General features: G+C 44.9%; 2 protein-coding genes across 5 annotated transcripts in view; both read right to left on the bottom strand.

Moving 5' to 3' along the window:
• The window catches only part of ACAP2 (ArfGAP with coiled-coil, ankyrin repeat and PH domains 2), a 55,967-nt gene extending 50,659 nt beyond the window's left edge, over positions 1 to 5,308 (bottom strand). For both annotated transcript variants that reach the window (XM_042820638.1, XM_042820637.1), the window contains exon 1: positions 5,205 to 5,308. In XM_042820638.1, the coding sequence (XP_042676572.1) occupies positions 5,205 to 5,257 (53 nt within the window). In that variant the 5' untranslated portion in view covers positions 5,258 to 5,308. The remainder of the gene's footprint in view (positions 1 to 5,204) is intronic.
• Positions 5,309 to 6,088: 780 nt separating this feature from the next.
• Positions 6,089 to 11,987, bottom strand: part of PPP1R2 (protein phosphatase 1 regulatory inhibitor subunit 2) — a 12,192-nt gene continuing 6,293 nt past the window's right edge. Inside the window, exons 5-8 of one of the 3 annotated variants that reach the window (XR_006169198.1) lie at positions 11,745 to 11,927; positions 10,335 to 10,543; positions 8,766 to 8,816; positions 7,381 to 7,468 (exon numbers count right to left, since the gene is read on the bottom strand). Coding sequence is in view for 2 of the 3 variants with exons in the window: in XM_042821011.1 (XP_042676945.1) it covers positions 7,401 to 7,468; positions 11,745 to 11,927 (251 nt within the window). In the remaining variant the exon portion in view is untranslated. Of the gene's footprint in view, positions 7,469 to 8,765; positions 8,817 to 10,334; positions 10,544 to 11,744; positions 11,928 to 11,987 lie in introns of all 3 variants that reach the window. The other 2 variants (XM_042821012.1, XM_042821011.1) reach the window with 2 other exon arrangements.

Consider the following 11,987-nt stretch of genomic DNA (forward strand, 5'->3'; position numbering starts at 1 on the left):
CTCAGATCGTCCTCTCGGGCATAAAACACCCAAAGAGAATGCTTTGCAGCCAATTCTTTTCTTAGTCTATGCTGGCGTTCTGTCAATTTGAAAACAGAGAGGGCACCGTTCCATAAACGAGGCAGCTCTTGCCCCTGCAGAGGAACACTTGGCAGTGTAACAGTGCATTTACCCCAGATCTGAGGCCTGGCTGCTTTTAATTTTCACAGATTGAATGCTATCCAGAAAATAACTGTTCTACTGAATATGTGAGGACTCCTCCTGAAGAGACCACGAGGCAAAGCAGCATTTAATCTGCGTTACTGCACTCCTTAAAACTGCACGCTTTATGATCACAATGACACTACCTGCTATTTGCTTTGCTCTCCACTTCATCCTTCAGCCACACAAAGGAGTGGCAACCAGTGCAGGATTTACACTGCCCCACAGACAGCCGAGGGAAAACTACAGATATTAAAATAAACACCACAGACCGTGTGCTGATAATCTTTATTTCCCCCAAAATCTCCCACTACAGGCAACAAACAGCAGCAGATGGAGCTGCCCGATCTGCCACCGTCCCACAGCAGCTGCCCACAGCACTACCCAAGCACAAGACTACTTCTGCAGTCACCGCATTTTAACTTCTGGTCACACTCGAGCTCTTCATATACAAGTGAGTTAAAACAACAGTCTATCAGAGTTGAGTCTTCTACTTCCTGCCCACGTAAACATAAGGCTGTGAGACACCACATTAAGTAACCACACATCTGTATTTTTGCTCTCCCCGGTGACACCGCTGCACTCACAGCACCTCACAGCACTACAGCAAGAACCTGACCTCTTCTGTGTCATCAGCTAACTGATGACCCTCCTGCATACAGTAATGGGCTGTTACTGCCTTCACTCTAAGCTCACTTCTTTGTTTCTTTAGGAAAAAAGACACAAACAAACCCAGAACAAACAGCCACCAACCAACAACCCCACCACTGCATTCCCAGATGAGAATGCCAAACCAAAACTAAGAAAACATCTAAAGTTCCTATCAGCAATTTGGGATACAGTTAAGTAAAATCAAATGGAAAAATCTTAGTAATTATAATCAGACAAAACAGAATTGCAATTACCACAGCAAAACTAACATTTGTAATACATAATTATAATGGGCACTTTAAAAATAAACCACCAAACAACAACAAAACAGAACAATTGAGATGTCCTACCTGACCCCTGCAGCCTGACTTCCAGACACAGATTTCTTCAGTCTCCATTAGGAAGGACTGCAACAACTTAGCAGTAATGATTTCAGTGTGAGAGATATAGAAGAAACGTATTTGAAAAGCTGGTCTGATGAGAATTTGTTGCCCCGGATGAAAATGCTATTTGCTGGATTCCCTATTCCAGTGTACATTTTTAATATCAGTTATTTTCTTTGTGCACATCTGAAAGATGCAGTCCTACCTGAAATAAACACAGATGGCTGGCAGGTAGCTGAGAGTAGAACTCACACAAGCAAAGGATGAGCAGCTGGAGGCACTGCTAAGTAACTCCAACAGGCTGTGAATAGCACCATTCTGCTGGGCTGCTGCCATTCACCGGGTATTACAATCACAAAAACAACTGCATGAGTTTGCTATTACCTGCCTTATATTTACAAAGTTTTCTATTTTGAGTTACCGCATCTTTCTTACTTCCTTATTCTGCAATATTTTCCAGACTGCCCTGCCAAGTCAGTCACAACATGCTTTCCAGTCCTAACAGTGAGAGCAGAGAGCTCAGAGAGAGAATTTCTTTCAAAATTGCTCTTGGAACAGCTAGATGGGTTGTGAATCTGCTCAGCCCTTCCCTCCCATGATGGGGGAGCTGGACACCACCACGCTCAGGGTCTGGAGGCAACGTGCCCTGCACAGCAGCCCTGATGAGAGGCAGGCTATGCTCTGTGGCAGGCAGACGTGAGTTGAGCTCAGCAAGGCACTCTGCTCTGCTCCACACCGCCATGTGACAGAGCACTTCCGTCACGTGGGCAACAGATGCTTGTTGACTAAACTTGGGTTATACAGTAAGAAGCAGAGAAAAATGATCCTAAACGTAGTAATCTGTACGTGGCACAAGTGACCTATTCAGAAACCCATCCTAAATCAGCCTCTCGAAGCAGGATGTGCAGTGAGCTGGTCTCCCAGTAAGAGTTAAGTGATAACTTCATGCAAAAGCTACTGAATTTAGAGATTATTTCTTTCAAGCTATTGCCTTTTGAGCATTGCAAGCTCATACCTAAAAGGCACATTGATCTAGTGGCAGAAGTGATCAAATGCAACACCTGAAAACAAAGCTGGTGGGGCAGATTTACAGCAACAACAAACATCAATGGTTTTAAAAGAGCTCATTCACATTCGAATGTGACACATTTATAAACATAAGATACACCAAAAACAAACTGAAGTGAATTACACCCTTCATCCTAGAGAAGGAAAGCAATCTTGTCATCTACACACCCCATTCTTCCTGCCCTGCATGTGAGACAAGGGACTCAATCTTATCTAAAGGCAAATGAGTTGCATCAGATGCTGCTGGAGGTGAAAGCAGATCTTTATTTCTGCAGCAGGAGCAATCTGACCTCCCCAGCACCTCCCCACTCTGTGCTGCTCTCACAGAGAGGCCCAGCCTGGCAGAACCACCCTCACCCACAGCTTCAGTCACATCTCACCCAGGGCCCATTGAAGAGGATATGCCATAGCCACCCCTTCTCTTCAAACTGCCCATCACGTATTTTCACTAAGAATGAGAATTGGCAACAGTTTCATTTACATCCTTTCATCTACCTCCTGTTTCCATCATCTGTTCTGCAGCTGGGTCTCAGGAACTCAACTTTCCCCTAAGAGCACGCGCTCACCAAAAGAAAAACAAAAACAGAACCTTAAAATTCAGTAACACTCACAGAGTAACAGATAAGGACTGAAAATCATCTCAAAACTTCGAACACTTCCCTGATGTATTGTAGAGACTGGAATAGACAAAAGCTTTGGTTTCTTTTAACAAGTTCTAACAATTGCATGCATCACAAGGAATAGAACTGAGCTGTTTCTATTATTTATCAGGACTGTTAACTGCCACAGCAGATCCATTCCCACGTCACCCAACCCTACTTGTCCTTTCTAGACATTCACGTTCAAAGCAATCCAAGTGGCTGCATGCTTCATTTATCAAGAGATCTGATAATTGTAGTAGCAAGAGCTCGAAAAACTGTTCCAATAAACTCTGAAATTCTCATTGTTTGATGATAAGGAGAGCGTATTATTTCACAACACTATTTGCGTACTAAAAAGCACTCCAGGAATTCCTGCTTATACACCAGGAACTTGTCAGCACAGCTGAGATCTTGCTGCCCAAAGGCTGCTGCACGGCCCTTCCCTCAGCAACTTCTTCATCTGATGGGAAGTCACCACCATGCTGCGGGAGAACTGCAAGCACATTTCCTTGCTAACTCGGTGGTTTGTCCACACTTTGAGAAAGGGAGTCGTGGAGGAAAAGCACATGACTTCTGTGAGATTATTTTCAGAGCTTCAAAGGAAGAGTGCATTTAAAAGTAAAAGAAAAAAGGAAAAAAGCGCAAAACAAATACGATTGCCAGTTTGCAAAGATGAGCTTCGACTCACAGCCTTTTCTACTGTCCTGTCAGAAATCAGTTTCTCAACCTCAAGCTCCCAAACACAAACGGATTTGGTATGACTCAGCTCACAAACAGCAACAAGCTGTCCTTGCTTTGGGTTTTATCACTCACAGATTCCTTTATCCACTGGGAAAAAAAACACGCCTTCCCAAGACACAATACACCATGCATCCAATGTGAATCCTCACACCCATTATCCATCATTGCATCAGCCACAACTTGTGTTATTTTATATGCACTTTATGTAAACAAACCGACCTCCCTTTGATTCAAGCAGCTACAGCATTCCCAATTAATAAGTCAAAGCCAATGAGAGAGCAGCACGATATTTGTGAGAAGCTTATCTAAGCAAGGAAGCTGGACATCCCCAGCTGTAGGTTGTGGCACGATTTAAGAGACTCAAGTTGTGCCCTGCCAAAAGAGGGATTTGTTGACTCACGAACTCTGATTCACCCACTTCCTTCCAGTTGTCTCCACAGCTACAGATGTCAGTATGCTGTGACAGCTCCGTGCCCTGCTCGCCTCCTGACAGGTTCATTTAACCGCTCCAACAGGTGCAGCGGTGTCAAGGAGTGGGACTGCACCCACCTGTTCAGCAGGGCCAGGAGACAGCCGCAGCTCTGCTTTGCTATGAGGAGCACAGCGTGGGGACGCTGCTCCCCGCAGCAGCACTAAGGCTCCTGCTGGCCTTTCCTTTGTCAGCGCACACACCGAACTCACTGCAACCTCCACAGCCAATGTGCAGGAAAGGTTTCTGAGCACTCGTTAGGTGAGCCACAGGAACACTGAGAACGACCAAAGTTATAACAGTAAATGCTAATTAATAATGAAAGATACAAGCATTCTTCCCCACGTGAAATACTGCAGAATTGCTGCTTCATAGTTTTAAGCACGCGGCTCAAAGGTTGGAAGAACATTTTGGTGGCATCAAACAATTTCATCATAAGGTTGTCCTCAGTTTCTCCAGAGGCAGCAGCATTTGAGGCTCTCCAAAAGAGCACTAGACTGATAGAAGAGGCTTCCCACTGTTTCTCTCCTTGAAGGAAAAAGACCGAGAGCGGAGAAAAGGAGAATTGAGGGGTAAATATGATGAGAAACCAAGATAACTTGAAGAGACAGCACGCTTCTGCTCACAAATCATAATCTTAATTTCCTGCTTTCTTAAGCACGTTCTATACCTAACAGCTATCAGTAACCAAACAGTATTACGGCCAATCAAACACTTCCATGATTCAATCAAGTCGCTCTGCGATCGCATCGCCACCAGATGGGACAGACCTGAACAGGAAACATCGGCAGCACGGAGCGCACTGCCGTTACAGAACAGCGGCCAAACGAGAGGAGACAACAGGGGAGCGCACGCCCGGGCCCGACGGCGGTTCGGGTCAGCGGAGCCGCCGGCACGGGTCGGGCTGCTGCTGCTGCTGCTGCGGGCAGAGGCAGCGGGGCCGGGCGCGGCCGAGGATCCGGAGCCGCCCGGCGGGAGCCGCACCCCGCTCCACACGGCCGCCTCCCGCCCCGCCGCGTCTCCCCCCGCTCGCCCCCCGGCCCCGCACACCTGAAGCGCGGCGAGTCCTTCAAGCACTCCTCGAAGTCCACGGTCACCTTCATGCTGCCCGGCGGCAGGGCTGCGCTGCGGAGTGCGGGGCGAGGCCGCGCCGAAGCCGGCGGCCGGGCGGGGCGGGACGGGGCGGGGCTACGAGGGGGCGGTGCCGGCGGCACTCATGGCGGCGCGCGGGGGCCCGGCGGCCGCAGCGGGGACGCCTCAACGAGAGTCCCTCGGCCCGCCTCCCGCTCCCAGCCGGAACTGCCGGCCCGGACAGCCGAGAGGAGGCAGCCGTCACCGGGAGCGGCCAATCGCAGCCGGAGGTGGGCGGGGATTCGCCGCATCGGCGTACGGCGGGAGAGAGGCGACCCACAGGAACGGGAGCGGCTCGGCCAATCGCAGAGCGGAAGAGGAGGGCAGAGCAGCGAGAGCGGCCAATGACCGCTGTGCTGGAGGAGGGCGACAACCACTGCCGTGCCGCTGGGATCGCTTCCGCATCGGGCTTCAGAAGTGACGGCCAGGTAAGCCAATGGGAGAACGGCCTGCAGCACTTGGCACGCCTCGTTGCCGCGACGACTCGAAAGGCCAATGGCAGCTCTCACGAGTAGGAAGGGACGGCCGCCGCGCTGCCATAGGCTGAGCCGCCTGTCACTCACAGCAGCCGGCGGGAAGGCAGCGGCCGCCCCGAGGAGCCTGAACATCCCACAGCTGGCAACTGTCACCTGCTAAGAGGAAAGCCTTGGGAAAGGCACGCTGCAGCAACCACTCGGCACGGCGCCGTATGTCGGCGATACATCCGTTCTCATCGTTCCTGTATCAGGGTCACGAGGCAGCGCTCACTGCTTTATTCACACTCAGTCTGGGGTTTCCAGAAAGCTCACACGTGAGAACGTGGGTATCTGTAAAATAACTTTCATTCCTTTATTCAAACGTCACATATACAGTGGACAAAAACATTTTAAAATAGATCCATATTTAATTATATGGATTTTTGCAACATATCAAATTCAGACTAAAATTAAGATATACACTGTATTTCATAACCAAGCTTAAGCTTAAGTGTGTACTTCGTGTAATAAAGCCCAGGAACTATTCTGAGTACTAGAACATTCACCAGTCAAATTCCGTCGCTGTTTACAGCAGTGTGGAGGTTCGGAGCCACTCTTTGCAAGGGCTCTACGACTGCACTGTAAACAAGTATTTGAATTAGGCAGTTTCCCTTCTGTATCCTTTCAAACACCCTTCACTGTACAAAAGCAGCTGCTCTACGTCTCACTGGATGCAGAAAGATGTAGACCAGTGGTTTTCAGTATTCAGGTTACAAACCCCAAGTGAGATCATCAGCAGTTATCCTTATATAGAGGACAGAGTCTAAACACAGCCCATCTTCGGTCCTGATGTGGATTTCCCTCCATGGCTGTTCCTTTTCAGGTGCTAGCAGCACAGGCACTCTCCATGCAACTGGAAAAGACTAAAAGCGTGAAGCGAGTCCAAAGAATAACAGTTGGTGTGGTTTTAAGAAAAGAAAACATCCAGTGGAAGAGAAAGTGACAGTTAATTTCAAAGTTCAAGTTAGCACATTTCCAGTGTAAAACACTCCCTCCACCAGATGTTAGTACTGCCTCACAGTCAACAGCAAATAACCGATTCCAAACACTGCTCTGAAAAATTACACAACTCTTCTTCTAGAGTCTAGGAAAATACGAGTAACAATACACTGAAGTTTAGTTTAAGAGGTCAATATTTTATAAAAAAAAAAAAACATAAAACTTGCATCCCTTTCTCAATTGCTTAACAAACCTGATAAATAGCTTGCGTGCCAATTTGATATATGCTGTACCGTTAAGCTCTTGAATCCCAAACTCTTCCATAAGAGATACCACACCTAGAGCACTGTCAAATAAATAGTGAAAAAACAGATACTGTCTGTGTTTCAAAGCATGAAGAGTAACAGTACATGATGCAAGATAATCAGCATTATACATACAGGGAACGCCATTCCGGTCGAACAGATTATGAAGCAGTATTCTCCATGAAATACTAGGCACAGGAATAAATCAATTAGACAGTTTTTTCCTGCCTAATGGACAAGTCTAAAATTAACAACCTTGGCAACACAACATTGTAACTGATATGCTTCTTAATATTTAAGAGCCTTATTTGCAAAAGTCATGAAGCAGTGTTTATGTTCGTGTCTCTGACAAGCAGTTACAGTTCTGGACAGATTTCTTCTATGCTGCGTGCTCTGCTTTCCAGCTGGTCATGAGTAGCATGTGCTGCATAAGAAAGATTACAAAAACAGTTAACTATTCACACTTGTTGTATATTTAAAAAGCAAACCCAAAGCATCACTAAAATATACTTCGGAAGTCACTTTTGCTTCCTCAAAGGTAATGTTTGCAACCTATTTTAGCAACTTTCAGTTTCAGAGTGCAGAAACCTTCAGAGCAATTATTTCACCCTGACGTTCTGAAGAAATAGTGCTGTCATTCTGCATACCAAACACCGACCACTTGCCACCCCTGAAATGGAGATGATTTAACCCAAGACTTGAGAGATCAATTTGCAGAACTAACATACAAAGCTCCTGAAACACCAGTAAGCACAGCACCTTTCAGGTCAAGTTTCATTTCCAGATGAGACACTTCAAAACAAAACGAGCTAATAAATGAGGTAGCACAGTCTGATTCACCCTTCCACTCACAGTTTTGAAACAAAGAACATTAGTAAGTCAGAGAAAAAATTCCTTACCAACTTTAAAATGAAAAATCCTACTGACTTCAGCTATTGTTTATAAATAAATTTGCTGCATAATACACAGATCAGAGAAAGCCATGTCTGGTCCTTCTTAAAGAAAGCCAGTTAGGCTTATGCATAGAATGAGACTTGGTTCTAAGTGCAATTTAACAAGCAAATAGCATGTCTGACAAGCAGAAACAATTTGCATATGTTCCCAGTCTTCTGACATAAGTCATTTTTATGGTGATGCTCACTATAGTTAAGAAAACACAACGTTCTGTCAAAGTCCAGCAGAACACACCAGTCAGATGACAGCTAAGTGGGTCAGCAATATCTAAGTTACCACAGCAATGAATGCTAAATGAACCACAAGCAGAGAACAGCTGCACTGCTTGTCAGTGGATCTACTACAGATCACACCCTTGTACTTCCTGAAGAGAGATACTGTTGTGTAGTAGAAAACATGTCTGCACTGAAATCCTTATGCTCAATCTACACGTGGAACCTTTCCCTTCAGTGATTTCAAACAGAATTTTTAAAGGAAAGGTATTTCTGGAGAGGAACAAATGCCACTATTTTGCTGGCAAAGTCCATCACATTGTTCGTGGAGTCATAAATAAGAGTAGCCAGAGAAATGCCACCGCAGCTGAAATGCTGAAGCAAGCATTAACGGTCTACTTTAACCTTCCTGCTCCCCAAAAAGCTTGGCTGGCAGAATCCACACGTACGAGACAAGGTACAGCTACTTAAGGCAAGAAAGGAACGACCCATCTGTTTAAAATACTTGGTAGCCTGAGATGAAAACAGCAGCATAAATGTACAAGCAGTTCTCACCATTACTGACTGGACTGGCCATCTTCATTTCAATCAGCAAGAAATCTCAGTCTGTAATTAAGAAGCGCAACTTAAATTAGCAGATTCTGTGGTACCTGACAGAAAACTTCTTAACATCCCATCTCAAGTCTGTAGCCCCTTCCTCAGCATAGATATAACAAAAAGGAAAATTTGCAGTCACCAGGACAGTACTGTTAGTTCTACTGGAAACCGAAAACGGTAAGAGGTAGAGGGCAGTCAGGAGCATTGGATAAGAGATGCAAAGAACCGTAAAGGGATCTTCATTGATTAAAACCTTCCAAGTGACAAGGGGGTCCCAAACTGCCCCCAAAACTTCTCAGGAGCCAGCAGAGCCCTACAGTCACAGCAGTTACCAAGAAACGCCTTGTGTCACATCGCTGGAGTTATCTTTGGAACAAGGGAAGCCACGCTATTCTACTGGAATAAACAGACATTGCATGCCAGCTCTAACAAGTGGCAGCAACATCACCAGATTATCTCTGCAAATTCAGAAGTCAATGGGAAAAAAAATTATTAAACTGTACCTACAACATGCAGCATAAAACAGATGTTTCCTCTGCAGTTAAAAAGAACGTGAGAGCTGTTAGTTTAACAGAAAGAAGCCAAAACAAGCCGTCACAAGAGTCAATGCCTGCAACACCCAACACACTGAGTGAAGGAAACTCTCTTCTGCTCTGTAAGAAAGCATTTTAAGACACAATTTTCAGTCAAAGAGCTCTTTAAAAGCCATCCAAATCAATTAAAAACTTCCCATGTAGCTTCAGAAAGATCCAAAAACATCCTGACACGCTTACAGTCCTAGGAAGGGAACTTCAGGAACAAGAACATTACCGGCATTTGATCCACTTCCATGAAGGAAGCAACGGACCTGCAACAGTTCATGACCAGCAGTACAGGTTAGCAGTGAATCCAAGTAGCTAGTTTTAAAACTTGCTATTTGAGAAATGCTCCATAGCCAAAATAAATAAATAGACAAACAGTAACTAAATTTTGAGAGATACTTCAGATTCTGTAGCACACCTCAAATAAAAGTCAGAGAATAATCAAAAGTTACCATCTCGGAAAAAGTGATTCCAGTAAAATTTTGCCATTATTTAACAATTATGTTGCTGAACACTTATCAGCTCAATGTAGGAATTTCTTAAAGCATGGGCAGTGGCAGAAAACAGTTGCTTATCAACAGTTTTTACCAGATTCCACTGTCCTTAGAGCAACCTTGCCAAAGAAAAATTGTGTGTAATCAGTTTGAGGGCATACAGTTTACCAGCCATTACAAAAGTGAGCCCAGTACTCGACCTGTGAAGACCTGATCAAATACAGAGACCAGAAGTTACGATAGCTGATGTAGAGATTAGGAGATAACAAAACACCAGGGCCTGTTAAGCAGAGTATCACAACAGAAGTGAAGAATTGGGAACCACATCAAATTAGAGTATTTCTATATGCCACGTTACTGAGGTGAACCAGTGAGTGAACGGATTGATAAACTGGTGTGCAGTCATACTTAATGAGTCTATTGGCCACGAGTAGCCTAAAATTGATAGTTACCAGTTGTGGCTCAGAAGCTGCTTATGAGCCAAGGTGGAATGGACTTCAACAATAGAGATGGAAAAATACTGCAAAGGTGTGCCTTCTGTTCCCTGGAGAATGCAGCTGGAGAGCGGAGTTGCCTCTGTTTTACAGCACAGTGCAGACAGATGGCAGCTTCAAGCCACGGAGAAAGGTCATAATGTTGCCTACTGGAGTACTCCTTTCCCCTGGAGAGTGAAGTTCTAGTAAATAGCCATTATAAGGCATATGATAAATTACCAGAGAAGTTTGGTCCATGAATGGGTCTCAGACTCACGTACCAAAAGACCCTCTCAAAGCCATTATGAAGGCATGAGCCTTCCTGTCAGATATAGCGGGAGCAAACTGTGCAACCCACAGAGCTTAACATATAAGAAGTCAACCTGGCAAATCACCTTTCTATTTGGTGAAATTTAAGCTTATTTTGGAAGAATTTCTAGTTCACAAGGTTATGAAAAGCAAATGTGAGCAAAGCTAAACCCATGCAGCATCTTCCCAAGTCTGCATGCTGTTCTAACGTCTCAAAGCCTTGCCAAGCAACAGATGAATGAGGTTTACAGATTTCAGATTCATCACCACTAGTCTCATAAACAAGAGATGTCTGGTTTTTTTAATGCCCAGAAAGTTGTTCAATATGCTGTTCCAAACAGATGTGGGTACTCAACAGATGTAGTTATTCACCAGAAGGCCACCACAAAAATCAAACTTCTGTTATATAGTCCCAGAGAAAAGCTTAAGAAAAGCTTAAAAGATGGCAGAGAAGGCTCCAGAAACAGCTCCCAACCAAGGGTCCCAGACTTTCTTCCAGCAGCTGTGCTAAAAGGTTCACATCCCACATAGAAATTAATATTACTGTTTAAGGACAAAAGCACACTGAACTTTTAAACAGTTTTAAGTTATAGCAAGACAGGTAAAAGCTCATTAGATACACTGCTCTCAACAGGGAGGAAGCATTCAAGCTAGTTTCCCAGTGCTGATTACAGCATGGGTTGGGAGGGGAGAGAGAAGTGCACCGTGACACAAGGACAGGCCCTCTCATGTGGCCACAGCTTTTAAGCATCCTGTAGAGGACAGCTGCCTCTTTAAAAAGGATGCTGACAACTTCACTGCCAAGAGTCAATTATGCTGTGGAGACAGTACTGGCCTGAAGCAGAGGTGTCTGTTTTTCTGTTGTGCTATAACAAACAGAAGCCCAGACTAATTAACAATACTGATTGTTTTGGTATCACACTACAAATCTGCCTGTCAGGATAGCAGGCAGCACTGCACACCAAGCATTACACACATACTTCACTCCTCCTGCTTATTCTCACACTTGGATGTATCCATCCCAACAGATGGAAGGACAACCAACACCTACACGTGGCATCTGATCAATCAGCACCTCACCATGTTCGATAGCTTCTGTGTTCATTGTTTCTACATCTGGAGCATCACGCATCTCTTCATCTTCTTCCTCCTCCTCTTCATCCTCACCATGTAGCTCTTTTGCAATTAGCTGTCTTGCAAGTTTGATGTTTCGTCCTTCATTGTAGTGCATTTTCCTCTTCATTTCAAACTGTTTCTTTTTTTCTGTAGATAATAAAAAACAAAAGCCAATATATATATTTATTTTTTAGTTCTAGTATTTTT

Source organism: Centrocercus urophasianus, unplaced genomic scaffold (genome assembly GCF_019232065.1).
Source record: "Centrocercus urophasianus isolate 14NV4802_14NV808 unplaced genomic scaffold, USGS_Curo_1.0 seq_19, whole genome shotgun sequence".
Classification (NCBI taxonomy): domain Eukaryota; kingdom Metazoa; phylum Chordata; class Aves; order Galliformes; family Phasianidae; genus Centrocercus; species Centrocercus urophasianus.